This window comes from Capsella rubella, unplaced genomic scaffold (assembly GCF_000375325.1).
Source record: "Capsella rubella cultivar Monte Gargano unplaced genomic scaffold, Caprub1_0 scaffold_3, whole genome shotgun sequence".
NCBI classification, from domain to species: Eukaryota; Viridiplantae; Streptophyta; class Magnoliopsida; order Brassicales; family Brassicaceae; genus Capsella; species Capsella rubella.
The window spans coordinates 12,700,186-12,724,606 of NW_006238921.1; the positions used below are offsets into that span (position 1 = coordinate 12,700,186).

The following is a 24,421-nucleotide window of genomic DNA, read 5'->3' on the forward strand; positions in this document are numbered from 1 at the left end:
GACTTTATCCTTTTAGTTTGAATATTCCGATTTGCTTGATTTTTTGGTCGGACCTATTTGCTTGATTTCTAGATAATACTTGTACTCATAGAAGTGGTTATTTGGTCAAATTGCTAAGTTTATGGTATTGGTAACTATCCATTGTAGTGACTAAAAAATACATAGATATACATACAAACATACATAACTAATTGAAAAATATGGCGATGACCTTCATCTACAAGCGGCCTTCATCTACCCACAACTCCACAAGTAATATAACAGTAGCATTCACGGAATGGCCAAAGTCCCTCACATTGACCATATGTGAATGACAACATCTTACATTCACTATCGCATTTGTCACATGAATCAACATAGTGTTTATAGCTGCATAAAGTCCCCAACGACACTTCTTCTGAGGCATCTTAAACCCATAAAAGAAAAGAACAAAATTGTGAATACTTTGTTAGACAAGTACTCTCAATAAATAAGATGTTTTCGGTTGCACTCGTTGTCGTTAAGCTCTAGTTACCTTGAATTGAGAAGATTGGCTGCTGGATGAACGGTCCATATCGTCTAGATGGTGCCTCATTAGTAGCCAAAACATTTTTATCCTCTGTAAGAGGCATCAGGTCGCGCTTTTCGACTATCTCAGCTTTGGTTACATCTACTCAATTGTAATGTTAATGTTATAGAGCAATGATATATAATTATAGATATCAAACAATATAGTACATCTTATGTTTTGTGCTACATATTGTGAATATCTTTATCTAATGTTTTTATTCAATTCCGATCTTTTGCAAGCTAAGTCTAGTTTAAATATATGCTTTATCACCATCAATATATGAAAATACATAGGAATAAGAAATTAATATAAGAAAAATGGTACCTATTGCAGGAGATAGAACACTGAAAACAATTGTGAAAATTAAAGCAAGAGTCACCATATCCTTAGCCATAATCTGATATCTCTGTTTAGGTCTTGCTTGATCTTGTTGGAACCAACCAGCTCTAAGGGTTAATATTAATAAGGTTACAGTCTGAAAAGGAAAATGGAAACAAAAATGTGGACACACACACACATATAGAGAAAAACAAAATAGAAGATAAGAGAGGTTTACACTGGCCACAAGTGCTTACTGTTTTTGGCTCTTCATTTCAGCATCACACAAAAGTTGGTTACTTTGCAAAATCTACACGTTTTTGGTAAATGGCCTTAAGATTGTACAAGTATTATCACTGTATCATCACTTGGTAGATTCCATATTGTTAACTAAGAAAACAAAGAACACTAACCAAGTCTCATAAATTCCAATCTATCAGTTGACCAAATCAAACCAAGTCTCATTCAATAATAGTTCAAACATGAAACTCAAATCAAGAAAAAAGAGTATGGTTCTGAAGTATAAGCCTAAATCACTTTAGAACCCCGTGGAACTAAAGGATTCCAACATTTTTTAACTGCTAAATTATATCACCCACAAAAGGGTCTTTGAGTCCAGACATTGAGGGTCACTCAGCTGATTCAATCTTAAATTTTACATCCTCCATAGTCGAGAAGAAAAGAAGAGCCCTATGTCGTTGTAATCGTCGCAATAAATTTGTAGTTTCATTTTGGTTGTATCCCAGTAAGAGATGAGCACTAGACCGCCATTTTCATCTCTATCTTCTTGTGAGGATCATAGCCTGTGAGGTCAAAGTCAGCAGCCACAAAAGAATCGATTTGTTTCTTCTCTGGGTTTATTTTCAAAACCTGCAGTAGTGAAGTCACAGCGGAAAACAGAAACACAGTAAGGATAGATGAAAATACATTCCTATGTGATGAACATTGCTAGCTATATACTTACTGGAAAAGGTTTTGGTGGATTCAGAAGTTGCTCCTGCAGAGGCCTCACATGATTTCTGTACACATGAGCATCCCCTATAACATGGATAAAATCACCAGGAACGAGATTGCACACATGAGCAAGCATGCAAGTAAGAAGAGAGTAGGAAGCAATGTTAAACGGCACACCAAGGCCCATGTCTGCTGAACGTTGATACATTTGACACGAGAGTTCCCCTTCTGCCACATAGAACTGCAAAGAAAAGAGTAGTAAAATATCAAACTCACTGTAAGAAAACAAATCCAAACTCAAACTCATTGTAAGGAAATTAAATGTGTTAGAAAACAAAGTCGAATTACCTGTGCAAACATATGGCATGGAGGAAGTGCCATCAACTTGAGATCAGAAGGATTCCAAGCTGACATTATGATACGCCGATCATCAGGATTGTTCTTGATTTTGTCAATTACATCCAAGAGTTGATCAAATCCTTGACCAGTATAATCAGCATGCATATCTGTGTACCTGTAAAACAAGAGTTTCACCAAAAGAAATCCAACTAAAATGGAAAAAAAGCCAAAATACGAATAGAAATGTTACTGACTTGGCACCAAAGTGTCTCCATTGAAATCCGTATACAGGTCCAAGGTCGCCTTCCTCTCTATCTTTCAGGCCGATACTGAAATTACAGTGGATAAATAAGAGAGATGGCCATCAACATCAAATTTTTATTTATTCAAAGGAGAATGCCGGTTCAAATTATTACCCATCAAGATACTCTCTTGAAGCATTCCCATCCCATATATGGATACCTTTTTCCTGAAGGACCTGCCCATGTATAAAGCCTATCAAAGAACTACCTAATTCATTTGCATAACCTTAGAGCACAGAAGAGACAGACTGGCATAATCATGCTAAAAGAATATCTCTTTTTTACCTTTGCACTGGTTGACCCGCTTATAAACCATAGAAGTTCCTCAACAACACCTCTCCAGAAAACTCTCTACACAATACAAACAGATTGGGTGAGTTTGAGTATGAGATAGTGTAGATATGCAACTGTCACCAGATACGACAGAAGAATATGCGAATAAATGTGGAGTGTTAAGGAAAAAGTGAGCATACTTTTGTTGTCAAAAGCGGAAAACTTCTGCGTAAATTGAATTTCATCTGTGTTTCCAAGGAAATGTGAGATCATTTAATCTTAATAACCAACCAGAAAAATTGAACACATAGAAAGGGTTTTACATCACCTGGCAACCAAATTTTGATAGTGTACCAGTCCCGGTCCTATCATTCTTTATGTTTCCATTGGAGATGATATCTTCAACCATATTCAAGTACAGAAACTCCTCATGCTGATCAAAAACCATCTTAGGAAGAAATGAAAACTTCTTCCCATCAAACTGAAGAGACTGTAACCCATTGCTTTCATCAGAGGATTCATCAGCAGAACTTCTTACACGAACAAAAGTCGTGAAGCAAAACCGAAGTCCATTTTCAGTTATGGGAAAAGACGAATACCAAGGCTGATAAACAGATGTGTCAATCGCAGGTATAAACGTATCACATTCAATACTTGTATCAATCTCAGTTAAATGGATAGCATCACAACTAGGCCTGTTCAATGCTTCCCTAAACATAAACAACCAAATCAACAGTTAGTTGCAACAAAAAGACTGACAAATCCAGCAAAAGGATGAGACAGAGACATGAACACATTACCTCAATATGTCACCACCTCCTATAACAAACACCCTCTCAATAGACAAACAATACGGAGGCAAAGCTAACAAATCAAGAGCAGAATCTACACTACTACAAGTGACAACATTCTCAGTATTGGCTATATCAAACCCACCAGAACGAGTTAAAACCACATTAAGGCGACCCGAGAGCGGCCTATGCTTAATAGGAATAGACTCCCAAGTCTTTCTACCCATCACAACAGCATTTTTCTTAGAAGAATCAGAGGTTGTCAAAGTAACATCCTTGAAGAACTTGAGATCCGTAGGCAAATTCCATGGCAAGTTCCCATCTTTACCAATACCCATTTCTTTAGTCGCAGCAACCACAACTTGGTAAGTCCTTTGAGGCTCTGGAACAGCCATAGTAGTGTCATTACCATCTAAAGTCGCTGTTTCCATGGTCGAAATCGAAACTTTAGAGATGAAATTTGCAATCGATGATGATGATAATGTTGATGGATTGTGAAAAATATTACAAATCTGCCTTAGAGACTGAGACAATCATAACAACAAAGAGAATCAGATTCATACGAAATTGAAACTATCCGAACAAATTCAAAAAGAATCGAAATTTTCAATGACGGGGGTGGATGTAAGTAAAAGGGTATGAAGATGAGATCAGTACTGACCGATTTAAAGGTGAAAGGAAGAATCTTTGAAGGATTGGGCAAATACCCAGAAGAGATTTATCGAAATCAGAGGAGAAAAGACGAAATCAGGATAAAGTAGGTAAAGTATGTACCTTTTTGTTTTGTTTTGGGGTTTTGGTTGAAAAGGACAGGAACAGAGGATAAGCGGGAGAGAAACGCTGATTCGTAAAACGCTCCCATGTAGACGTGTCTAAAAGAAACAGAACCGATCGAATCATTGCGGTTCGACTCGGTATTCCTTAACCGGTCGGTTAAGAAAAGTAAGGCATCATGGAGAAATTAAATTAACTAACGCTAGTTCGACAAAAAAACATATACTGGTGTGTTAGAGCACTATTATGTAATAATGTCAGCCAATTACTGACTTTCTAATTTTGTTTAATATATAATTCAAAACAAATGCCATCATTGCTAAAACGTTCTTTAGTTAGATACAATTTTACATTTTATTTCGACAATGTGATTAATTTTCCATAATTTATACAACAATTATGTATTTGACTCGAAATTCTACTAAATGAGTTTTTTAGTCTTAGTAATCTAAAAACAAAAAGTGAAATGTTGAGACGAGCCAAATATGATAAGAGTGGTTACGGATTAAAATACCTTAAATTAATTTTGGGATATCCAAATCCGGATATATTAAGTAATTATTCAGACTCGGATCTGTCAACATCTGCATGTATTAAAATCTGCAAAAATGGTTTAATATATTTAAACTAAAAAAAAATTAAAGCAAAAAGAAAAAAGAATAAAAATGTAATAGATATTTGACAAAAGAAAAATCTATAGAAAATTTCATACAAATATTTTAAATTAGTTTAATGAGACATATTTATTATGTTTATTCAGAAAAGATTCACCAACATTTTGTATATATATATATAAATTTGCTTTAATAATACTTACTAAACTATATAAAGTATTAAAAAAAATTATATACAAACCCGGATCCAAATCGGTATCGGATTCAAGTGTCCGAAGTCCTAACCTTTAAATTTACTGGATATGGTGAAGTGAACTTAATCTAGTGGTAAATGATAAGTTCACCGGTGGAAAGACACTATCACACCAAATATCAAGACCCGTTCCAACATATTTGTAGGTGATTAGGCTAATTGGCCGGCCAGTTATGGCTCAATGTTGAAAATAATAATAATAATAATGGATATGGATGACAGGATGAGAGAGCTCTGAATACTCGAGGTTTTAGATAGATCGAGTCAGATGTTGGATCTCATATATTTTTGCCCCTTCTTACTATGTAATTTTGGTAATTGGGTTGTTGCAAAGTAAGATTAATCATGTAAGTGGTGGGTTTGCACTTAGTCCAAATTGGCGTCATACACTTTACAATTATTTATAGCATTGATTGGTCTAGATATGATTCGATTTCCATAAATTTTAATATTATATATAACACATGTCCATTTCAAAAAAATATTAAGAACAACCCAATTGTAAAAACAAAAGAAAATTTTAGACTTTATCAATAGCTTGTTACAATGAACATGTCAAGTACTTTTCTACATGTCTTAATTAGTTTCAGATGATCCTCACCATTACCATCTCCCAACCTCCCTTCTCAAGCACACATCAACAATAAGGTAAGAACAAGAAAAGGAAACTCTCTTTGCTTCTCTTTTTCTAAATCTTGATTTTGGATTCTCTTTTTCTTGATCTGTCACCATCTAGCTACTCTTCTCCTGGATCAATATGATGAACTTCATCGCGCGATTCAGCGTTTCATTACTTAATAGTGTATATGAATAATCTGGCCAATACTTATTTGGAACAATCTTGATCTGTCTTGTAGGTGTTTCTTCAAAACCATGGCTGACAACACCAAACAAGGTTAGAAGTCAATGCATTTGCCTTATCCATAGATATAATGTTTTTTTTCATCCTGTCTAGATGTTGATACAAAATTAGCAATCATGTGTGGTTTAGATATGGAGAGTATAGAAGATGAGAGGAAGATAGTGAAGATGAGCTCGCTTAAAAAGAGAGCGATAAGTGCATCAACCAGATTCAAGAACTCATTCAAGAAGAAGACTCGGAGGAGCAGCAGCAGAATCGTGTCCGTAGACGATATCAACGCTGAGGATCGTCAGTCTCTTGACGCGTTCCGTGAAGTTCTTGCTTACGATGACCTTTTGCCCTCCAAACACGACGATCTTCACATGATGCTTAGGTAAGGCTATATTCATTTTTCTCCTTAGTTATTTATATTCCAATTAGGACAAATAATGTGATGTGTAATGAAAGCAAATGTAATATGTTGGCCCATGAAGTCAACTTATGGATTCAAAGTCAATAATTTAACAAAAACAAGCTAACACAATATGGTTTGACATTTTGAATAGTGAATCTAAGATTTTTAGCATAATGTAAAAATTGTGAATAGTGACACTAACACAATATGTTTTGACATTTACGATCTTATGATGTTTTTTAATCTACGTAGATACTTAAGGGCGAGAAAATTTGACGTCGAGAAAGCGAAGCAAATGTGGAGTGACATGCTTCAATGGAGGAAGGATTTTGGTGCCGACACGATCATTGAGGTAAGTCTTTATTTTCCCAAAGTCTTGGAACATCCCATAACTAGTAAATATAAATACTTTTGAAAACTGAGAAGTCTTTTGTTTTGTCTAAAAATGAAGGATTTTGAGTTTGAAGAGATCGATGAAGTACTCAAGCATTATCCTCAAGGCTATCATGGAGTGGACAAAGAAGGTAGGCCGGTTTACATTGAAAGATTAGGCCAAATTGATGCGAACAAACTTTTGCAAGTGACTACGATGGACCGGTATGAGAAATACCATGTGAAAGAGTTTGAGAAGATGTTCAAGATCAAGTTCCCTTCTTGCTCAGCCGCAGCCAAGAAGCACATTGATCAAAGCACAACTATTTTTGATGTGCAAGGAGTGGTTTGTTACATTTTCATATCTCCTTTCTTTGTTCCGAAAAAGGCATAAATGCGAAAGATTATCGATCAAGAACATATATCTAAAATCATGTTGCATTTTGAAACATTAGGGGCTTAAGAACTTCAACAAATCCGCGAGAGAGCTTCTTCAACGCCTTCTCAAGATCGATAACGAAAATTATCCTGAGGTAGCTATTCACAAACAGCTTATCCATCTTAAAGTGTTAACAAAGTTGTAAATTAGTTTTGTTTCTCTCTGTGTAGACTCTTCACAGAATGTTTATCATCAATGCGGGTCCTGGATTCCGGCTCTTGTGGGGGCCTGTTAAATCTTTTCTTGATCCGAAGACGACATCAAAGATTCATGTTCTTGGTAACAAATACCAGAGCAAATTACTTGAAGCCATTGACGCTAGGTAAGATTACTAGTCTTTAACTCATTTACTAGACCTCCTATACTTATTGCTCAAAAATTTTTGTAATCTACTTTAATGTGTTAGCGAGTTGCCACATTTCTTTGGGGGCCGTTGTACTTGTGAAGGCAAAGGAGGCTGTATGCGTTCTGATAAAGGCCCGTGGAATGATCACGAGCTTCTTAAGGTTAACTTTTGAGCTTCTATTAAACTTGTTTTGAATTTCTTACCAAACACAAGTGGTGTTCTTATGAAAAGCAGATGTCTAAGACAATCCCCGAAGCCAGGTTCTCCACTATTTCAGAGGACGAAGACAAGCCTGTAGTAGAAGGAACATCAATATCAATGGTCTTTGAAGTAAGCTAATAAATTTACCAACAATGCAAAAGCCTTTGCGCGATTTCTTTTCTTTTATCAAACTTAGTATTCTCATAAAGTATGGACCTAAGACTCTTCTGTACATCACATTCTTAGCCTCTAGAAAGAAACAAGATGAAAACAATCGAAGAGAGGGTGTCTGATCAGAAACAGATTGCGACAGTCGACAAGTTCATGGCTCTGTCTTTACCTCCAAAACCTCATTTAAAACCCATAAGAAAAGGTATATATCTACTCACACACTAATCCTCAAGTCTGAAGATTTATTCCTTGCTCTATCAAATGTGTTTACCCTTAATACACTGTTACGTAGGAAAGGGGCAACAAAACAAAGATGATAGCTTTCTTGTGGGAGGGGTTATCGCTTTTGTGATGGGTATTGTTGCAATGCTTCGTCTATCAAAAGACGTTCCAAGGAAACTCACAGACGCTGCTTTATTCGGCAACTCAGTTCACTACGAGGAATCGAAAACATCTAAAAGAAACGAAGATCAATCTCCAGCACCACCAGTCTCAAACTCTGAATACCTAAGTATGGTTAAACGTATGGCCGATCTTGAAGAAAAGTACAAGACCCTTGACTCGAAATCAGCTAATGATGTTTTAGAGAAAGAGGATAAACTTCAAGCTGCGCTTAACCGGGTTCAAGTACTTGAGCATGAGTTATCTGAAACCAAAAAGGTAAGATCATATACTATATAACCTAGCTCATCAATCAAATTACAAGAATATGTAGTAATAATTTGGTGCTTTATTATGTTTCTGCCTTAGGCTTTGGATGAAACGATCACTAATCAGAAAGGGATACTTTCATATATTGAGAAGAAAAAGAAGAAGAAGAAGAGACTGGTGAGACAAATCATTTTATATGCTTAATTAATTTCCAAAATTCTTAGTCTATGTCACTAAATATATTTTTGTTATTTTTTTCTTTCAGTTTTGTATGTTCTAGCTATATCAACGAACAATGGTAACATGTCCCATGACAATATAAGATGAGAAGTCAAGTGAGTGTTTTTGTGTTTCTCTCCCAAAATGAGATTATATAAATTGCATATTAATGAAACTAAATCCTCCGCAACGTACGGTTTTGTGTAAATAGAAGTTTATTTTTATTTATTTCTTTAACAAGTAACAATAACTTGCAATATTTAGAGTGCTTACCTTGGGTGTTGTCGTGTAATATCTCTCGAGCCAGTAGGAGATAATGTAAGGTTGAGTTGGTGAATTATAATCACTACAAATGTTTGTTGCTAAACAAATTATGCTAATTGTTGGCCTATAATTCATTCAAATTATATAATTGTATAGGTCAAACCTAGTATTAAACACATCTTAAATGATGACTGATGAGTATACTGAATCATGAATCAAATGCCAAACAAACATCATGAATCAATCAATGATCATCATCGTAATCAATCAAATTAAACACATAGAGTAACATCGATCAATGAGGTGAATTTTCCAAGACATATATATCATTGGCCAATTCTTTAATGGACCTCCCTTCATGACCTTACTTGTCGAAATTTTTTGTGATATATAATCTATTACTTGTCGAAATTTTTTGTGATATATAATCTTAGGGGTATAAAAATTCACATGTCATATGTAAACTATGTTATACATGCCTGAATTTTCAACACAACGTTAAACTCCAAATATAATTGACGAATATGTTTTTCAGTGGGCACGTTCACTTGTTTTTGTTACTATCTAAATATTTCATTACTTTTTGGATGATCAGGTTGAGTATTGTGAACCTTAACTGAATAGTAATTTAGAAGATCAGCTGCTTGAGTATGATAAATTATATCTAATTAGTAATTTAGAATAGATTTTTAGGAGATCGACTATTTATTCGAGCATAAGTGTAACGTTTTGGCCCATACTCCAAAGACTAGACCAGTTTGTTTGAATTATTTGGGCCGATTGTTAGTCTAAACGTTAAAACCCATTAGCAAAAAACCCTAAACCTAGCTTGAAAATATCTATTTATAAGCTAATTACTGTTTTCTTTTACTCATTGTGCCTCCTAACCTTAGAAATAGAGATAGAGAAATCATATGAGAGAAAAGAGGAAAGAGCAAACCGTCTCCAGGCTTTAGAAAGAGAGATAGAGAAATCATATGAGAGAAAGGAGAAAGGAGCAAATCCTCTCCTTTATGGACGACCTTTGATGAGTACTTTCCTCACCTATAGATCTAGATTTCTTCTACATGTTTCCCAATCCATTTTTAGATGAAGAGTAATATTTTTATTAATATTTTCTAGAGTAATCAAGAAAAGGGTTGCGAGAATGTGTTTGGGGAAACCTAGATCTAGGGAATGGGAAAATACTCACCACAGAGAATTCAAGATAGTTTGTTTGTTTGTCTCCCTCAGTTTGCATCATCTCACAGGACTAGTCAGATCTGGTATTTTTCTTTCACGCATAGTTTCTTCTCTGTTTCTCTTATACAATTTATTTAATTTTCTAAAGTTAGGAGGCATGATAAGAAAAAAATAATCCATAATCATCTCTTTAAAGATTTCTCGTTATATCCAAAACGTTTGATATCTAAATAAGAATTAATTTTGCCCATAAATTGCATTGAAAACTACATGTGAAACATATCAAAAATAAGTCTCAACACGAAGTTAAATGTTTAAATTTTGATCGCGGACCGAGTTTACTACAAGATTCAATATAGTAAAAGTAAAAGATGTTTCTCTTACGCGTTGACATATCAACATTTTGGTGTAGCCAGGAGTTGACACACCATTAAAATCAACATCCAATCAAAATATTTCGATTAATACAACTCATTGTGCCTCAGCCACTAATAATATTCCTCTGTTCCAAGTCATTTAAAAAAACTGATTGCTCGAGTATTACACTGATACACTTAATTGGAAGGTAGTATGTTCGGGATCGATCCACAAGAGTAAAGATACTCTAAAGATTTGCGAGACTCATTCTTAGATATAGAAAAATGGTTTTTGTTTGGTTTTTGCTCATGTAAATAAGAACGCAAATAAATAGAGTAATAGACAATTAAACTTGTGAATTAAAACATTGGGCAATAGGGTATTTCAAAGAATCAATGACTAACAATGAAAGAAACAAAGGATTCAAGCATGAAGCTCTGAACCACTCTGCTTCCCATCTCTGTAACTGCTGATATTGCTTACCAAAATGACTTGTTTTCACGAAATCGAGTATAACTCTTAAACGCACCGTTAAATTTGCTTGATATCACTTGCAAACGAAAACAAACATCCGTCTCCATCTTGTGTCACAATATAGATGAGAAAGATCTAACAGTGGAATTTATAAGTGGAACAGTCTATCTAACTAATAGTTTTGGTCTTAAATGAGTTGGATGCATTAGATGCCTCCCTCCTTAAGTGGATTTAAACCGCCAAAACAGCGTAAATACTCAAAACGTTAAAAACAATACATCTACATCATGTGGCTGTTCCCTTATTTAATCTCTCTCGAGTGATGATGACTCATGACTTGTGGGCATTAGAGGGCTCTTAAAAACTGTAACAATGGTTTTCCAAGTAATTTTGAATAAGTGCTTATTTATTTACTTTCAAACTGTTCATTTGTTCTTTTTCCACAAAATTAGGTAATTGTCAAGTCCGAAAGAACAAATATCTAATAAATTACGTAATTTTATTTTATGTAATATAATTCCATGATGTATCTTAATTTTATAGATAATTTATAATGTACATAACTTTGTATATATGTTATAATTTTATGTGAATAGTACATACATTTTTAAAAACACATTCAATAAAGTTACTGTTTAGATTTCACCCAACATTTTACTGTGTTTTTATTACTTTTTACAAGCATTTTTTTTTCATTTTACGAAATAGTTTTTGGTATTTTCTTTTGGAATTGTTTCTAAAACGGAAAAACTTCATGTAACATTTTTGGACGTACTTTTGAATTAAGTGTGTTTTCTACAAAATTTACACATAATTTTTATTTCGGTGAGTAAGTAATATAGTGACTAAGTGAAACGTAGTTTTCATAGGGATTGACCAATTATTAGAGCAGGTCTCTACTTTAAGAAAAGTTAGAAGATTAAGTCAAACTGAGCACATAGATTAATTAATTGAGTTATCCTAATTAACATTTCATAGTTTTTTTTTCATAAAGGTTTACCCTAAAGCTAAAATATATTCAGTTTATCGAAGAATCCACTTTTTTATCTCCACCACTCTCTCAAAGTTTGTCCTTATGAATGATATAAACCACACTTCTTCTCTACAAATGCTTGGATTTAAATATGACTAGATAAAACTTGTGCTACACCACATGAGTATTTTTATATTTTTTATTAACATAAATATAATTTAAATTGATCATAATTATATTGTTTGAAATCATAATTTAGTAAATCAAACAGATGCCATAAAAAAATTTCTTTAAAAAAAACAGATTTTTGTCTCTCTTTTATAAACTTGCTTGACATAAAATAGTTAACTACATAAAGTTCAAAAAAAAATAGAATACAAATTCTTATTTGAGTTTAATTTGAAAGTTTATTTACATATAACAAACTGTAAGACTGAATTACGAGAGCTGAGATTTGTGGGTTTGGTTTTCAACCTTTTTGGATTTGTAATGTTAAGCGATGAACGAAAATAATTGAGAGTCAACTGTTGACTTTCACCTTTTTTACTTAAACTTATGAATGGTAAGTGACTGTTCTTCTGATTTGTATTTTTTTAAACAATAAAAAATTCATTGTTAAGAACCCAACAAAGTTTTTAAGAGACTCTTTTCCAAGATTTTTCAAGCACAAGAATTTCTTAAGTTTTATTCGTTAACTTAATACTTATGTAAGTTTTTCTTAATGTTTTTTTTCTCAAATTCCAGAATGCCTCATATAATTTATAGAGCATTGTTTTGGTTTATTTTGTTGACAAAGTGTGTAAAACAAATTGATACATATATCTGTTGATTCACTTGAGTTCAAATTAATGCAGTTTTCTAGAAATAATAGATTTTATATAGATATATTCGAAGGAAAAGATGAATTAAAAAACTAAAATGTTTATTAGTACCTGCAAAATTTTGGATTCAAACATGTGCATAAGAGAAAAAGGAGAAGAATTGTGAGTGAAATAAAAAAACCAGATCTGACCAGTCCTGTAATGCAAATAGAGGGAGACAAACAAATTATCTATGGTGAATTATCCGTAGTGAGTACTTTCCCATTCCCTAGATCTAGGTTTCCCCCAAAATGAGTTCCAATCCCTTTTCTAGATTAATCTAGAAAATATTAATAAAAAGTATAACACTTTATCAGAAAATGGATTGAAAAATCATTTGGGAGAAATCTAGATCTATAGGTTACGAAAGTACTCATCAAAGCTCGTCATAAAAGAAACGATTTGCTCCTCCTCTTTTCTCTCATTGGATTTCTTTATCTCTCTTTCTAAGGTTAGGAGGCGGAATGAGTAAAAGAGAGCTGTAGTCATCTTATAAATAGATTTCTATGAACTAGATTTAGGGTTTTGAGTTAATGGGCTTTAACGTTTAGACTAACAATCGGCCCAAATAGTTCAAAAAAACCGGTCTAATTTTTGAAGTCTGAGCCAGAATGTTACACTTATGCTAAAATAGATAGTTGTTCTGATATTTCCTTAAAATTCTATCATAAATTACTAATCATATAAAATTTACAATACTCAAACTGATCATCCAAAAAGTAATGAAATATTCAGATAGTAACAAAAACAAGCAATCATTGGCCCACTGAAAAAATATATTCGTCAATTATATTTGAACTTTAATGTTGTGTTGAAAATTATGGCATGTACAACATAGTTTACATGTGTCTTTACATGTGTCCTGTGAATATTTATATCCCTATGATTATATATCACACAAAAGTTTGGACGAGTAAGGCCAAGGGAAGTCCATTAAAGAGTTGGCCAATGATATATATGTATTGCTCTGGCTCATGTTAGCACATATTTAGTCAATGTCCTCGGGAAATTTAAAGTTCGATCTACGTATGTTGGTTGTATAAGGGCATGTTCATTTGTTCCGGTGAGATCGATCAAACTTAAGATGAACTATCAAATAACAAATTACAATCTTAAAAGTTATCTTTCCTATAAGTGTTTTTCTACTATAATATTATACAAACATTTGCTTAGATATTTAGGGATTAAATGATAATTAATCGAAATATTAACTACTTTTTCTATACCAAAAAATAACATAATTTAAAAATCAAAACCACTAACTTCTTTAGACTTATGGTGGCCAACAACAGGAAAGTGGTCTCTTTTCAACTTTTTTCTTCATCCCCTATTTTCATGAACAATTACATTATTAAATATCTTAAAAAAGCATAATACGACATAAAACTTTGCATTAATTTTTCAAGTTGCAATGTCTAATCATATCACAAAATGCTACACCAAGCTGATATTATAATAATGTAACTAAAACTCTTTATGTTTCTTCTCATTCTTTCATATACCTAATCGAGAACTCAAATTTTCTTGAGAGAAAAACAAAACTTCGAAAGAGAGAGCTACTAATTAAAGAAGTTATGGGTATGTCACCATTAATAGTGAAGAAACTTGGTTTCATGATCTTCATGATTGTTTTAGCTTCTACTCTTTCTGTCTCTTGTGCAGGTTTCATTTCTCTCACTCTCTCTTCTGTTTTTGTTTCAGCTTTTCTCTATACTTTGTAGAAGATTAAGCTATTTCGTTGTATAATTACTAGAAAAAAAACATATTATAGATGATTAATAGATTTTGTTGATCGTGTGGTATAATATAATGTTTTCATCAATCAATACATTAAACTGTATGAATAAAAATTGAATTCTTATACTAACTAACTATCTTTAAAATACAAATTTTGAAACAGAAATTTTAAGTTTAAAAACGATATTTTAATGTGAACCTAAGAGAATATTTTCATAAAACTACATCAACTAATTATCTTTCTTTCGCCATTTAGGTCGGCCATCGATTCTAGTACATACACATATAAATCTTCATGACGAGGTTAGTCTAACAAACATGTAACGTGGAATATCCGAATATGATCTTTTCACATATAAATATAATTTCCAAAGTTGAATAGATATCATATGGTCACTCTTCTTAATTTGCATGATTGCATCCAAGAACTATATTAAAGAAATGAAAAGTTGTGATAATTATGTGTGAAAGGTGGTGGAAAGAAGCATCCACGAGCATGAGAGGCTTTTGAGAATGAACACAAAGGATTATGGATACAACAGGCCAGCGCCAAGACTTGAGAGGCCTCCTTTTAAGCTTATTCCCAATTGATGATGGCTTCAGCTTGGACCTAGCTAATCTATCCTTAGTATAACTATAGATATAATTAGTTTCAATGACTATATAGTTTCATCGAACTTTGGAGATGTAATATAACATATATATGTGAAAGCTAAATAAAGGTAAGCAGCTAGCTCGAGAGCTATATGCTACTACTATATTCCGTGGCACATACCCATGGCATCACAATATATAGTGTCTTTGGTTTTGGTTTTCATATATGTCCTTGTGTCATGATGTATATACTATTTTTTTTTCAATGGCTAGAGGTGTTGGGCCGAAGTCTATACGTCCTTAGGCCCAAAACAAAAACAGATTATATGGTCTCGTCTTAAAGTGTCACTCGAACTAGCGACTTCTAGATTTTTACCAAAGAAAAACATGAAAACGTACCGAATGAATAAGACGAAAACATTGAAAAATGTTTATTTTTGATTAAGGATTAAGGACCTTAAGGTAAGTTATTCAAAACAAGGATGCTGCATTGAAACCAAACCAAATTCGATAAAACTTTGGTTAGTTACGGTTATATATTCAAGTATCTGAAGCAAACCAAACATAAAAGAAACCAAACCGATTTAAACAAAAATTTCTTAAATATCCATCCAAATGGCTGTTATATTACCATATCCAACCTGACCGAAACCAAGCGCAGCCGAACCAAAACCGAACAATTAACCGAATCCCAAGCCTAATTTCTTTGTTATCTACATCAAAAAAGTTGAAGGTGTCAATTGGAATTTCGAGTAAATTGAAAGGTCTTTTATGCAAATATCTCTAATTGGGTCGCAATTAAGTTAAGACATAATTGTTTCTTTTAATTAAAGTTAATCAGAGATAATAAAATCGCTACTAATTCCTAAGTCAGAGAGTCTCTCAGCTTCGAAGCACGCGCGAGGGCGAGGCAAAACCAAAAAGTTCAAGTTTTTGCTTCGTTCTCTTCTCATCTTCGATTCGTGTTCATCTTCTTCAATTTCAGCTCGAAATTTCCAACCTTTACTGGTTTTAATGGAGATTCTCCAGCCCGATCAAGATTCCACAAACGGTATCTCTCGCTCTTCAACTTTCACTGTATATGAATCTTCTCAGTGAAAAATTAGGTTCTTTTGTATGATTTTAGTGTCATTACATTACATGCATGTTGTTCCCAAACCTGATTTTGTGTTTATTTGGGCAAATTTACAATGTTCATGGTGTTGTATAATGATCCTGAGCTAAATGTTTTGGGGTTTAGACTCTGTTGATGTTTGATTCATTTTCTCATCTTTGGGTCTTTGTGATTGGATGTGATTTAGGGTTTTGTGTGAAATTACGAATTGGTTGTTCATTTGGAGAGTAGTGTGACTATGGGGTTTGTTTGGATTTCTAATGACAGGGTACTATAAGAATGTACATAAAAGGAAGCTGAGTCAAGTTAATGATGGAGACTATGTTGGGTCTGTTACACCTGAAGCGAAGCGGGTTAAGAGCACACCGAGAGTTATCGATTTTTCTCAACCATTTGCTGTTAGTAATATGCTTGAAGCTTTAGATGGTGGTAGATTTGGGAGTGTTACGAAAGAATTGCAAGAGATAGCTGATATGAGGATGGGTTTGGTTAAGCAATGTATCTGGTTATATCCATCGCTAGCCGCTACTGTGTTTGGAGGAGAAAATTGTCAGACGGTTGACCTGATGGAGTTGGAGAATCAACAGGTTGTGGAAGGTGTCATCAATTTAGATGATGATGATGGTGATGATACTGATGTTTCGAAGAAAGCTCTCTGTGTGGTGCCTTCATCCGAGATTGTGATTTTGGATTCTGATGACGAGGACGGTGAGAGTCAGAGGCCTATGTATCAGTTTCAGTCAAGTCTTGTGCTGCATCAGAAGAATCAAGGGGATGTGACACCAGTAACACCGCAATTCAATTTTGAGGAGGTCGTTTTAGGGAGGGGCATGGAGATGCCTTCTGCGATCAAGGGCAGGGAGATACATTCTGCCATCAAGAGCACGGAGATGCCTTCTGCCATCAAAGAAATGGAGATGCCTTCTGCCATCAAGGGCTTGGTGGTAAGTTCCTATTTCCTGTCAAGCTATCTGGTACTGCTTTAAACTTGATTAAAGGTTACAGTTAGTGTCACCTGTATTTACAAACTAGCCATACAAGAGGTTGATGTTTGTTTAATTTTCACAGGAGGGACAAACAAGTAGAGAAAAAACCCTTCCCATAGAAAATGGTATGGTTAACGATAAAGGTGTTTACGTGGGAGTTGAGGATGACAGTGATGATGAGTCTAAATCAGAAGATGAGGATCTTGGTGATATGTGGAATGAAATGGCCATGTCAATAGTGTGTACCAAGGTATGTATGTCTAAAGAAACTGAGATTTCAGTCGTTTGTTTTTCCCACAAAAGGACCCTGTATTACCTATTGCTGTCCTATACATTTGCGAAGATATAAATTCCTCACAAGGATTTAAATATTTACAAATCAATCAGTATGGACTCTAGGTTTTGCATAAAAAATTTCCCTACTTCAACTGTTCAGTTGTTCCTTTCAGTACTCAGACTGGGTGTCTATTTTGTGAAGAGGGTTCTGTACTCTCTCTCTTCTTTTTTTTTGTTATTATTGCCCTCCTAGTGCTTGATGTTGCATCTCTTAGAGTTCTTGCATCTGAAATATTAAGTAGAAAGCTCTTTTTAGAACTTAGCTCCTAATTTTTAATCTTTTATTTGCCACTTTTCCTGCTTTATTCATTGTGATTATGATAAATCTGCAGGATGTAGCCGGGGAGACTTCACAAAAGGAATCAAAGGCAGATGTAGTGGAAGACTGTGAGCACTCGTTTATTCTAATGGATGATATGGGTTCTGTTTGCCGTGTCTGTGGAGTTATTGAGAAAAGTATATTAGATATAATCGATGTGCAATTTCATAAAGTAAGTATCCCTTTTTTTGATACTAAGCTAATTTGTGCTTTGATAAAAAAGTATGTTTCTTAGTGCTCAAACTTTTTTCCCTTGTAAAAACTGGTGGAGCTTCTAATTTCGTTTTCCTATAACAATTTTATTGTAGGCAAAAAGAAACACGAGAACATATGCTTCTGAAACTCGGAATAAAAGGATTAGCGAATCTGATGTTGAACTTAAGTTATCTGAAGAAGGGCTGATGATAGGTGGACTTTCTGCTCATCCATTGCATGCTAACCAAATGAAGCCTCATCAAGTTGAAGGATTCCAGTTCCTTTGCAGTAATTTAGTGGCGGACGATCCTGGTGGTTGTATCATGGCTCATGCTCCAGGCTCTGGCAAAACCTTCATGATTATCAGTTTTATGCAGAGCTTTCTTGCAAAGTATCCTCAGGCTAAGACACTGGTTGTACTTCCAAAGGGTATTCTGTCTACCTGGAAAAGAGAGTTTGTGAGATGGCAAGTTGAGGACATACCACTGCTTGATTTCTATAGTGCTAAAGCAGATAACCGTGCACAACAGCTGACTATTTTAAAACAGTGGATGGAGAAGAAGAGTATCTTGTTTCTTGGGTACAAGCAGTTCTCAACTATTGTGTGTGATGATGCGAGTGCCGACTCACGTTCTTGCCAGGAGATACTTCTCAAAGCTCCTTCAATTCTCATTTTGGATGAAGGACACACTCCAAGGAATGAAGACACTAATATATTGCAGTCCCTTGCCCAAGTCCAAACACCAAGAAAAGTTGTCCTCTCAGGAACGCTTTATCAGAACCATGTAAAGGAGGTTTTCAACATTCTGAACCTTGTTCGACCCAAGTTTCTCAAATTGGATACCTCCAAATCTGTTGTGAAGAGGATATTAAGTCGTGCTCCAGCTGGTGTCAAGGGGAGATTTACTGGAAGCAGCAATTCAGATATGGCTTCGGTGTTCAATGAAACTGTGGAGCACACCTTGCAGAAGTGTGAGGATTTCAAGGTGAAAATTGAAGTAATCCGAGATTTGCGGGAGATGACCAAGAAGGTGCTTCATTACTACAAAGGAGATTTCTTAGATGAGCTTCCTGGACTTGCTGATTTCACTGTGGTTCTTAATCTGTCTCCAAGGCAGTTGAACGAAGTGAAGAAGTTAAGGCGTGAGAAGAGAAAATTCAAGGTTTCTGCTGTTGGAAGTGCACTTTACCTTCACCCGAAGCTGAAAGTTTTCTCTGAGAAGTCTGATGATGTCTGTGATAAAACTATGGACGAAATGCTAGATAAGCTAGATGTGAATGAAGGCGTCAAAGCAAAGTTCTTCCTTAACTTGATAAACCTGTGCGACTCAGCTGGTGAAAAGCTCTTGGTGTTCAGTCAGTATCTCATTCCACTGAAGTTTCTTGAAAGACTAGCTGCTTTAGCGAAGGGGTGGAAACTAGGGAAAGAAGTTTTTGTTCTTACAGGGGATACCATTTCTGAGCAGCGTGAGTTGTTTATGGAAAGGTTTAACAATTCGCCAGACGCCAAAATCTTCTTTGGTTCAATAAAAGCATGTGGAGAAGGTATCTCGCTAGTTGGAGCATCTCGCATACTAATATTGGATGTTCCCCTGAATCCTTCTGTGACCCGCCAAGCTATTGGGCGAGCGTTTCGACCTGGACAAACAAAGATGGTGCATGCATACAGATTGATTGCTGGGTCATCACCTGAGGAAGAAGATCATAACACTTGCTTCAAAAAGGAAGTTATCTCAAAGATGTGGTTCGAGTGGAATGAGTACTGCGGCTACCGAAACTTTGAGGTAGAGACTATCGATGTGGATGAAGCTGGTGATAACTTCCTTGAAAGTCCTGCCTTGAGAGAAGACATAAGAGTTCTCTACAAAAGGTAAAATCAGCTTAGATCAAATCCACATATACAACTCTTTAACTCACATTTCTCTGTTATTAAACTTCCGTAATTCTTCTCTTTCAGGTAAACTCAGACAGAAACTTGTTCTTCGATTTTGGACATGCTTAGGTTTTAGAAACCTGTCAATAAGATAACTTCGGGTGGATTCTTGTGAATTTTCTGAAAGATGATTAGCAATTTAAGTGCAGCTTCAAGTTTAGTTTCAATATCAAACCTTTTAACTCATATGCCTCGAGTCTCTGACCGTATATATGATTAATCTATTATATTAACCAGGAAGAGCAAATTGTATCCAGTCTCAGATTGTGTTCATCATCTCCTCATGTTTTCTCATTTAATCTACAAATTCAGTTTCTGGGTTCACTTTCACAAAAGAATACATTTCTACACCTTTCTATTCTCCTCATCAAGCTACAAAGTCATGCAACAATTTTGAAGAGCCAAGCCGGTGCTGGTGGTTGTGAGAGTTTAAGTATTGGAAATCGGTTCCAGAAATGGTATTCTCATAATGAACTATCCCACCGGACATAGGAACATCGCCACGAGCATCAGAATTTTGAATCCCCAACGTTAAAGACATCCCACCACTACCATTTCCTGTCATGTCACTCACCATCATGAACTGGGCACCACCACGAGCCACCGTGCTTTGTCCCATGCTGCTGCTTGCCAGACCAGATACATTCCCGTTGTTGGAACTAGACTCGGTTTGCTGCTCTTGAATCTCGGTGATTTCTGGTGTGTTTTCAGAAGACAGGTTGGGATCATTCTCCTCCAATGAATCTGTAAATTCCTCCTTGTACATCTCCTCCACCATGGGTTTCCAGAGACGCACACGCGCATTTATGAACCAGTTCGACACCTTTCAACAATCATCAAAGGAACAATGTAAACTGAACATAACAAAAAGAAGAGTATTCAAACGACACAAAAGCTAACAGTGCAATACCTGGCCTCGGCTCAACCCCGTTTGTCTAGCAAGCATGATCTTGTCTGAATCCTTTGGATAACTAAGTTCAGGGTTTTAAACACAACTGGTCAGAATCTTTTGTAATCAATCAAGAAATTCGAAAGTGTAGTAGGAGACTTACGGGTGGAGGAAATGCTCGAATAGCCAAGCACGTAGAACCAAAACAGAGGAATCAGGTAAACCGCGTTGAGGCCGCCAAGTGTGAGGTTGCATCACGCCTAACCGCTGCAACGTTCTTTGTTGCCTTACCTGTTGATCAACATTCCTTAATCTGCTTATCCCCACTCCTCTCCCATCTGATCCATCATGTTCCCCCCCTAAACTTTTCCTTATCACCAAGATTTGTCCGGATATCGCATCCCTTAAGCAACGAAAATGCCTTGAGATGGTCTGAAGCGCGAGAGATGTGTACGGTTTGGCTGCTCCACATCCAGCTATTACATCGAAAGACGACACAACAATCTGCATCTGATGATAATACTGCTTGTATGTTCTATCCACCTTCAAACAACAAAGAATCAAACAGCCATTTATGTTAGCAAGAGAAGTCATCTACAACCATAGAAGGATATCCTATTAAGGGGGATTACCTCATCTAATATCGATAAAAGTTTCGACAACTTGCTCTGCAATTCTTGTCTCTCTGCTTGAGGGATTTCGGCAACATTCGTCTGAAGAAACTTCTCTTTCTCTTCACCAATCTTGTCTCCCTCTGGCTGAAACTGCTTAAGAGCCTTCTTGACATTAACAGCTTCATCCAAAAGCTCTTGAGCAGCCTTGAGATACTTTGAGTTGTGAATGGTTCGAGTAAATCCCGAAACAACATGTGTTGCATTTGCATACTCATTGTTATTATTGCTTCTGGATGTCTCAATCTGAGAGCTGAGGCCAAGACGCATCATCACAGGGAAACAACTCCTGTCATTGTCTTCTTGATCTCTCCAAGAACCAGAATCTTGAACCTCCAACATTTGTTGTGAAGCCCCACCAAAACTTGACAACACTTGAATCTCTTTTGAAGCTGAGACATTAATATTAGTTGATTCTCTAGGAAACGTCTCTGAGTAAGAATTCGTGTAGACCATTGCGTTTCCAGGGACAAAGTCTTGTACATTTGGTCTTGAATAAATCTCACTTGAGCCAGTTTTGTAATAAGTTGCCATAATCTCCTTCCTCAAACAAGGATTGTTCTGTTTCAAGAATAAAACACAAATCAACACTAAGCTTTTTTACTTCACATTATGTTTATAAAATACTTTATTAGAAATTGAACCAATGAACAAGGATTATACAAGAAACATGTGAATACAAAAAAAAAAATCAAGAATTTAAAATGAGAAAGAAAGAAGAGATTAAACAATTACCAGGAAATCATCTGATGGCTTTGTGGGTGTTAAAGGAGACAACAACACTAAGAAATCTCAAACTGAAAAAAGGATAAATATTATTTCTTTTTTGAAGTCTTGATGATCCCAAGAACACAAATCTTTATCTCCCCAAATCAAGATTTTTCAAGAACTTGAAAAAGATTCAAGAGAACAAAAGACCAATCTCCTTAAAGCAAAGATAATGGAATGTTTCTTTAAAGCTGGTTTGGTTCTTGAACTTTTGCTTCTCCTTGTTTCTTGAAGTCAAGAAGTCTTTGGTTGAAGATAACAAAAAAAAACAAGAAAACGTTTTAAATAAACAAAACTAATTAAGTTAAGGAGCTTCTGTTCAACTTAACAACCAGTTGGTAGATTAGATCTAAACCCTAATGTCTTTCTCTCTCCCTCTATCTCTCTTCTCTCTGGCTCTGCAATAGAAGTGATTGAAGATATAAACCACCATACAATGATTTTTCTGAATTTTATATTTTATTTTGTTGGGAGTTGAAAAATGTGATATATTCCTAATTGGTTACTAAAAGTAAAGATATTTTTATATTCCTAATTTCTTTATAAGATTATTTGTTTGTTGATCAAGCATATATTTTTGGGGAGTAAGACAAAAGACATTTTCATATCTAAATTTGGTGCTATGCAATTTTTAAATATTTCTTCATTGTCCGATTTGTAAACCAAAGATACTTTTATTTTTATTTTTGTAGTCATCTTTATTAGAGTGGGGAATAATGTTGTGTAGGCCTTAAGGACAACGTGTCAAAGTTTACACACGGATGTATTGTTTTCAAAAGAAATAATTTTCACTTTTTTGGTAAGCTTTTTTACAGTTTCTTCTTCTTCTTCTTTGTCTTTAAAGTTCATTTTTTCAACATTTGAAAACTTTGGTTTCTTGTGAAATAATAATATCTGTCATGGTCCACATGCTATACTATATACCCACCCTTAATGTTGTATACTATATAGTTGCATTCCCATTTATACAATTATATAGTGTTTTTGTAAAATATTCTTCTAAAAATGCATGGAAGATCAATTATGCGAAACCAAATAGAGTTTTTGTAAAATAATCTTCGAGAAATGCAAGGAAGATTAATTATGTGAAATCAAATAGTGTTTTTGTAAAATATTCTTCTAAAAATGCATGGAAGATCAATTATGCGAAACCAAATAGAGTTTTTGTAAAATAATCTTCGAGAAATGCAAGGAAGATTAATTATGTGAAATCAAATAGTGTTTTTGTAAAATTATCTTAGAGAAATGTAGGGAATATCAATTATGTGAAATCAAATAGTGTTTTCGTAAAATAATCTTTGAAAAATGCAGATCAATTATGTGAAATCAAAGATAAAACCGATTCTAAACTATTTTTATCACCATCAAATTTGTAAACTTTTATAAACAATATACGACTAGAAGTTTTAGCGACGAAGAATTCAATTCTCGTCTTAGAAATAAAATATACATAATATGTTATCGTAAAATTTTTTAAAGAATATGCACGAGAATTTTGTAATATGTTATGTATGATTTGTATGATTGATATGTATTTTCGGATATTGAAGATAAAATTGCAAGAATTGATGATTTTTGAAGTTTTTTTTTTCTTCTGAAAACTCTAAAAAAAACACTAAAAACATATATTCGTATCTCTTTATCATGAAATGAAGTGCTCTTTTCTTCCCCACTCAGCCTTGTCTTATTGTGCCCACAGAGTTTAGGAGTTTACAGATTAATACCTTTTCTTGTCCACAATGTCTCTGTTTATATAACTTTTACTTTGTTTCTCACTGAGTGTAGAAGTAGGTCCATATTATCTTGTCATGGAGGAGTATGAGAACTTTTACTTTCTTCTCCATGAGAGTGTAGGTCCATTTTACAATTTACGAACCAGAAACAAAATAATGAGTAAATTCCAACTCCAATACATATTTATAATAAGTCCTGGTTTATGGTAATGA

At 34.7% G+C, this 24,421-nt stretch overlaps 6 protein-coding genes and 1 long non-coding RNA gene across 8 annotated transcripts; 4 read left to right on the forward strand and 3 right to left on the reverse strand.

The window, feature by feature from the left end:
- Window positions 1-228: 228 nt before the first annotated feature.
- Window positions 229-978, reverse strand: LOC111831726. The gene is made up of 3 exons (XM_023786943.1): window positions 875-978; window positions 515-649; window positions 229-406 (listed from the first exon to the last, which is right to left on the reverse strand). Exons 1-3 carry the CDS (start codon window positions 942-944, stop codon window positions 231-233), a joined length of 381 nt encoding a protein of 126 aa, XP_023642711.1. The 5' UTR covers window positions 945-978; the 3' UTR covers window positions 229-230.
- A 299-nt stretch (window positions 979-1,277) lies between these two features.
- LOC17891157 (bifunctional dihydrofolate reductase-thymidylate synthase 1) lies at window positions 1,278-4,299 on the reverse strand. 2 transcript variants are annotated; one of them, XM_006297259.2, is made up of 10 exons: window positions 4,189-4,299; window positions 3,537-4,051; window positions 3,065-3,446; window positions 2,937-2,981; window positions 2,749-2,814; window positions 2,578-2,639; window positions 2,416-2,490; window positions 2,171-2,336; window positions 1,833-2,063; window positions 1,278-1,738 (listed from the first exon to the last, which is right to left on the reverse strand). In XM_006297259.2, the coding sequence occupies exons 2-10, from the start codon at window positions 3,956-3,958 to the stop codon at window positions 1,628-1,630; spliced, it is 1,560 nt and encodes a 519-aa protein (XP_006297321.2). In that variant the 5' UTR covers window positions 3,959-4,051; window positions 4,189-4,299; the 3' UTR covers window positions 1,278-1,627. The 2 variants fall into 2 exon arrangements, with proteins under 2 accessions (XP_006297321.2, XP_023642401.1); XM_023786633.1 differs by having other exon boundaries at window positions 3,537-3,948; window positions 4,189-4,297.
- Window positions 4,300-5,671: 1,372 nt separating this feature from the next.
- Window positions 5,672-9,115, forward strand: LOC17891079 (phosphatidylinositol/phosphatidylcholine transfer protein SFH7). Its single transcript, XM_006297307.2, has 13 exons — window positions 5,672-5,816; window positions 6,026-6,063; window positions 6,160-6,403; window positions 6,677-6,776; window positions 6,876-7,142; window positions 7,252-7,329; window positions 7,406-7,557; window positions 7,642-7,741; window positions 7,816-7,911; window positions 8,029-8,155; window positions 8,246-8,613; window positions 8,704-8,781; window positions 8,870-9,115. The coding sequence occupies exons 2-13, from the start codon at window positions 6,042-6,044 to the stop codon at window positions 8,882-8,884; spliced, it is 1,647 nt and encodes a 548-aa protein (XP_006297369.1). The 5' UTR covers window positions 5,672-5,816; window positions 6,026-6,041; the 3' UTR covers window positions 8,885-9,115.
- Window positions 9,116-9,999: 884 nt separating this feature from the next.
- LOC111831674 lies at window positions 10,000-11,132 on the forward strand. The gene is made up of 2 exons (XR_002834793.1): window positions 10,000-10,118; window positions 10,210-11,132. It is a non-coding gene; the product is annotated as an uncharacterized LOC111831674 (long non-coding RNA).
- A 3,288-nt stretch (window positions 11,133-14,420) lies between these two features.
- On the forward strand, window positions 14,421-15,530 carry LOC17891797 (protein CASPARIAN STRIP INTEGRITY FACTOR 1). The gene is made up of 3 exons (XM_006298760.2): window positions 14,421-14,595; window positions 14,927-14,973; window positions 15,142-15,530. The coding sequence occupies exons 1-3, from the start codon at window positions 14,508-14,510 to the stop codon at window positions 15,259-15,261; spliced, it is 255 nt and encodes an 84-aa protein (XP_006298822.2). The 5' UTR covers window positions 14,421-14,507; the 3' UTR covers window positions 15,262-15,530.
- A 605-nt stretch (window positions 15,531-16,135) lies between these two features.
- On the forward strand, window positions 16,136-20,387 carry LOC17892553 (protein CHROMATIN REMODELING 35). Its single transcript, XM_006299902.2, has 6 exons — window positions 16,136-16,315; window positions 16,646-17,322; window positions 17,447-17,614; window positions 18,033-18,191; window positions 18,328-20,084; window positions 20,172-20,387. Exons 1-6 carry the CDS (start codon window positions 16,279-16,281, stop codon window positions 20,173-20,175), a joined length of 2,802 nt encoding a protein of 933 aa, XP_006299964.2. The 5' UTR covers window positions 16,136-16,278; the 3' UTR covers window positions 20,176-20,387.
- Window positions 20,388-20,394: 7 nt separating this feature from the next.
- Window positions 20,395-22,849, reverse strand: LOC17891411 (BEL1-like homeodomain protein 7). The gene is made up of 5 exons (XM_006297462.2): window positions 22,443-22,849; window positions 21,669-22,268; window positions 21,200-21,579; window positions 21,058-21,118; window positions 20,395-20,970 (listed from the first exon to the last, which is right to left on the reverse strand). The coding sequence occupies exons 2-5, from the start codon at window positions 22,239-22,241 to the stop codon at window positions 20,515-20,517; spliced, it is 1,470 nt and encodes a 489-aa protein (XP_006297524.1). The 5' UTR covers window positions 22,242-22,268; window positions 22,443-22,849; the 3' UTR covers window positions 20,395-20,514.
- Between the last annotated feature and the right edge of the window lie 1,572 nt (window positions 22,850-24,421).

Excerpts from the sequence above, each read along its gene's own strand:
- LOC111831726 (XM_023786943.1), bottom strand. The coding sequence starts at position 944 with ATGGCTAAGGATATGGTGACTCTTGCTTTAATTTTCACAATTGTTTTC. Across the intron at positions 650-874 it reads TGTTCTATCTCCTGCAATAG|ATGTAACCAAAGCTGAGATA; the intron begins GTACCATTTTTC and ends ACAATTGAGTAG. Across the intron at positions 407-514 it reads GCCAATCTTCTCAATTCAAG|ATGCCTCAGAAGAAGTGTCG; the intron begins GTAACTAGAGCT and ends TATGGGTTTAAG.
- LOC17891157 (XM_006297259.2), bottom strand. The coding sequence starts at position 3,958 with ATGGAAACAGCGACTTTAGATGGTAATGACACTACTATGGCTGTTCCA. Across the intron at positions 3,447-3,536 it reads GGAGGTGGTGACATATTGAG|GGAAGCATTGAACAGGCCTA; the intron begins GTAATGTGTTCA and ends GTTTATGTTTAG. Across the intron at positions 2,640-2,748 it reads GCGGGTCAACCAGTGCAAAG|GTCCTTCAGGAAAAAGGTAT; the intron begins GTAAAAAAGAGA and ends ATACATGGGCAG.
- LOC17891079 (XM_006297307.2), top strand. The coding sequence starts at position 6,042 with ATGGCTGACAACACCAAACAAG. Across the intron at positions 7,143-7,251 it reads TTTTTGATGTGCAAGGAGTG|GGGCTTAAGAACTTCAACAA; the intron begins GTTTGTTACATT and ends TTGAAACATTAG. Across the intron at positions 7,742-7,815 it reads ATGATCACGAGCTTCTTAAG|ATGTCTAAGACAATCCCCGA; the intron begins GTTAACTTTTGA and ends TATGAAAAGCAG.
- LOC17891797 (XM_006298760.2), top strand. The coding sequence starts at position 14,508 with ATGGGTATGTCACCATTAATAGTGAAGAAACTTGGTTTCATGATCTTC. Across the intron at positions 14,596-14,926 it reads TCTTTCTGTCTCTTGTGCAG|GTCGGCCATCGATTCTAGTA; the intron begins GTTTCATTTCTC and ends TTCGCCATTTAG. Across the intron at positions 14,974-15,141 it reads ATATAAATCTTCATGACGAG|GTGGTGGAAAGAAGCATCCA; the intron begins GTTAGTCTAACA and ends TATGTGTGAAAG.
- LOC17892553 (XM_006299902.2), top strand. The coding sequence starts at position 16,279 with ATGGAGATTCTCCAGCCCGATCAAGATTCCACAAACG. Across the intron at positions 16,316-16,645 it reads CGATCAAGATTCCACAAACG|GGTACTATAAGAATGTACAT; the intron begins GTATCTCTCGCT and ends TTCTAATGACAG. Across the intron at positions 17,323-17,446 it reads CTGCCATCAAGGGCTTGGTG|GAGGGACAAACAAGTAGAGA; the intron begins GTAAGTTCCTAT and ends TAATTTTCACAG.
- LOC17891411 (XM_006297462.2), bottom strand. The coding sequence starts at position 22,241 with ATGGCAACTTATTACAAAACTGGCTCAAGTGAGATTTATTCAAGACCA. Across the intron at positions 21,119-21,199 it reads TTCGAGCATTTCCTCCACCC|TTATCCAAAGGATTCAGACA; the intron begins GTAAGTCTCCTA and ends CCCTGAACTTAG. Across the intron at positions 20,971-21,057 it reads CGGGGTTGAGCCGAGGCCAG|GTGTCGAACTGGTTCATAAA; the intron begins GTATTGCACTGT and ends GATTGTTGAAAG.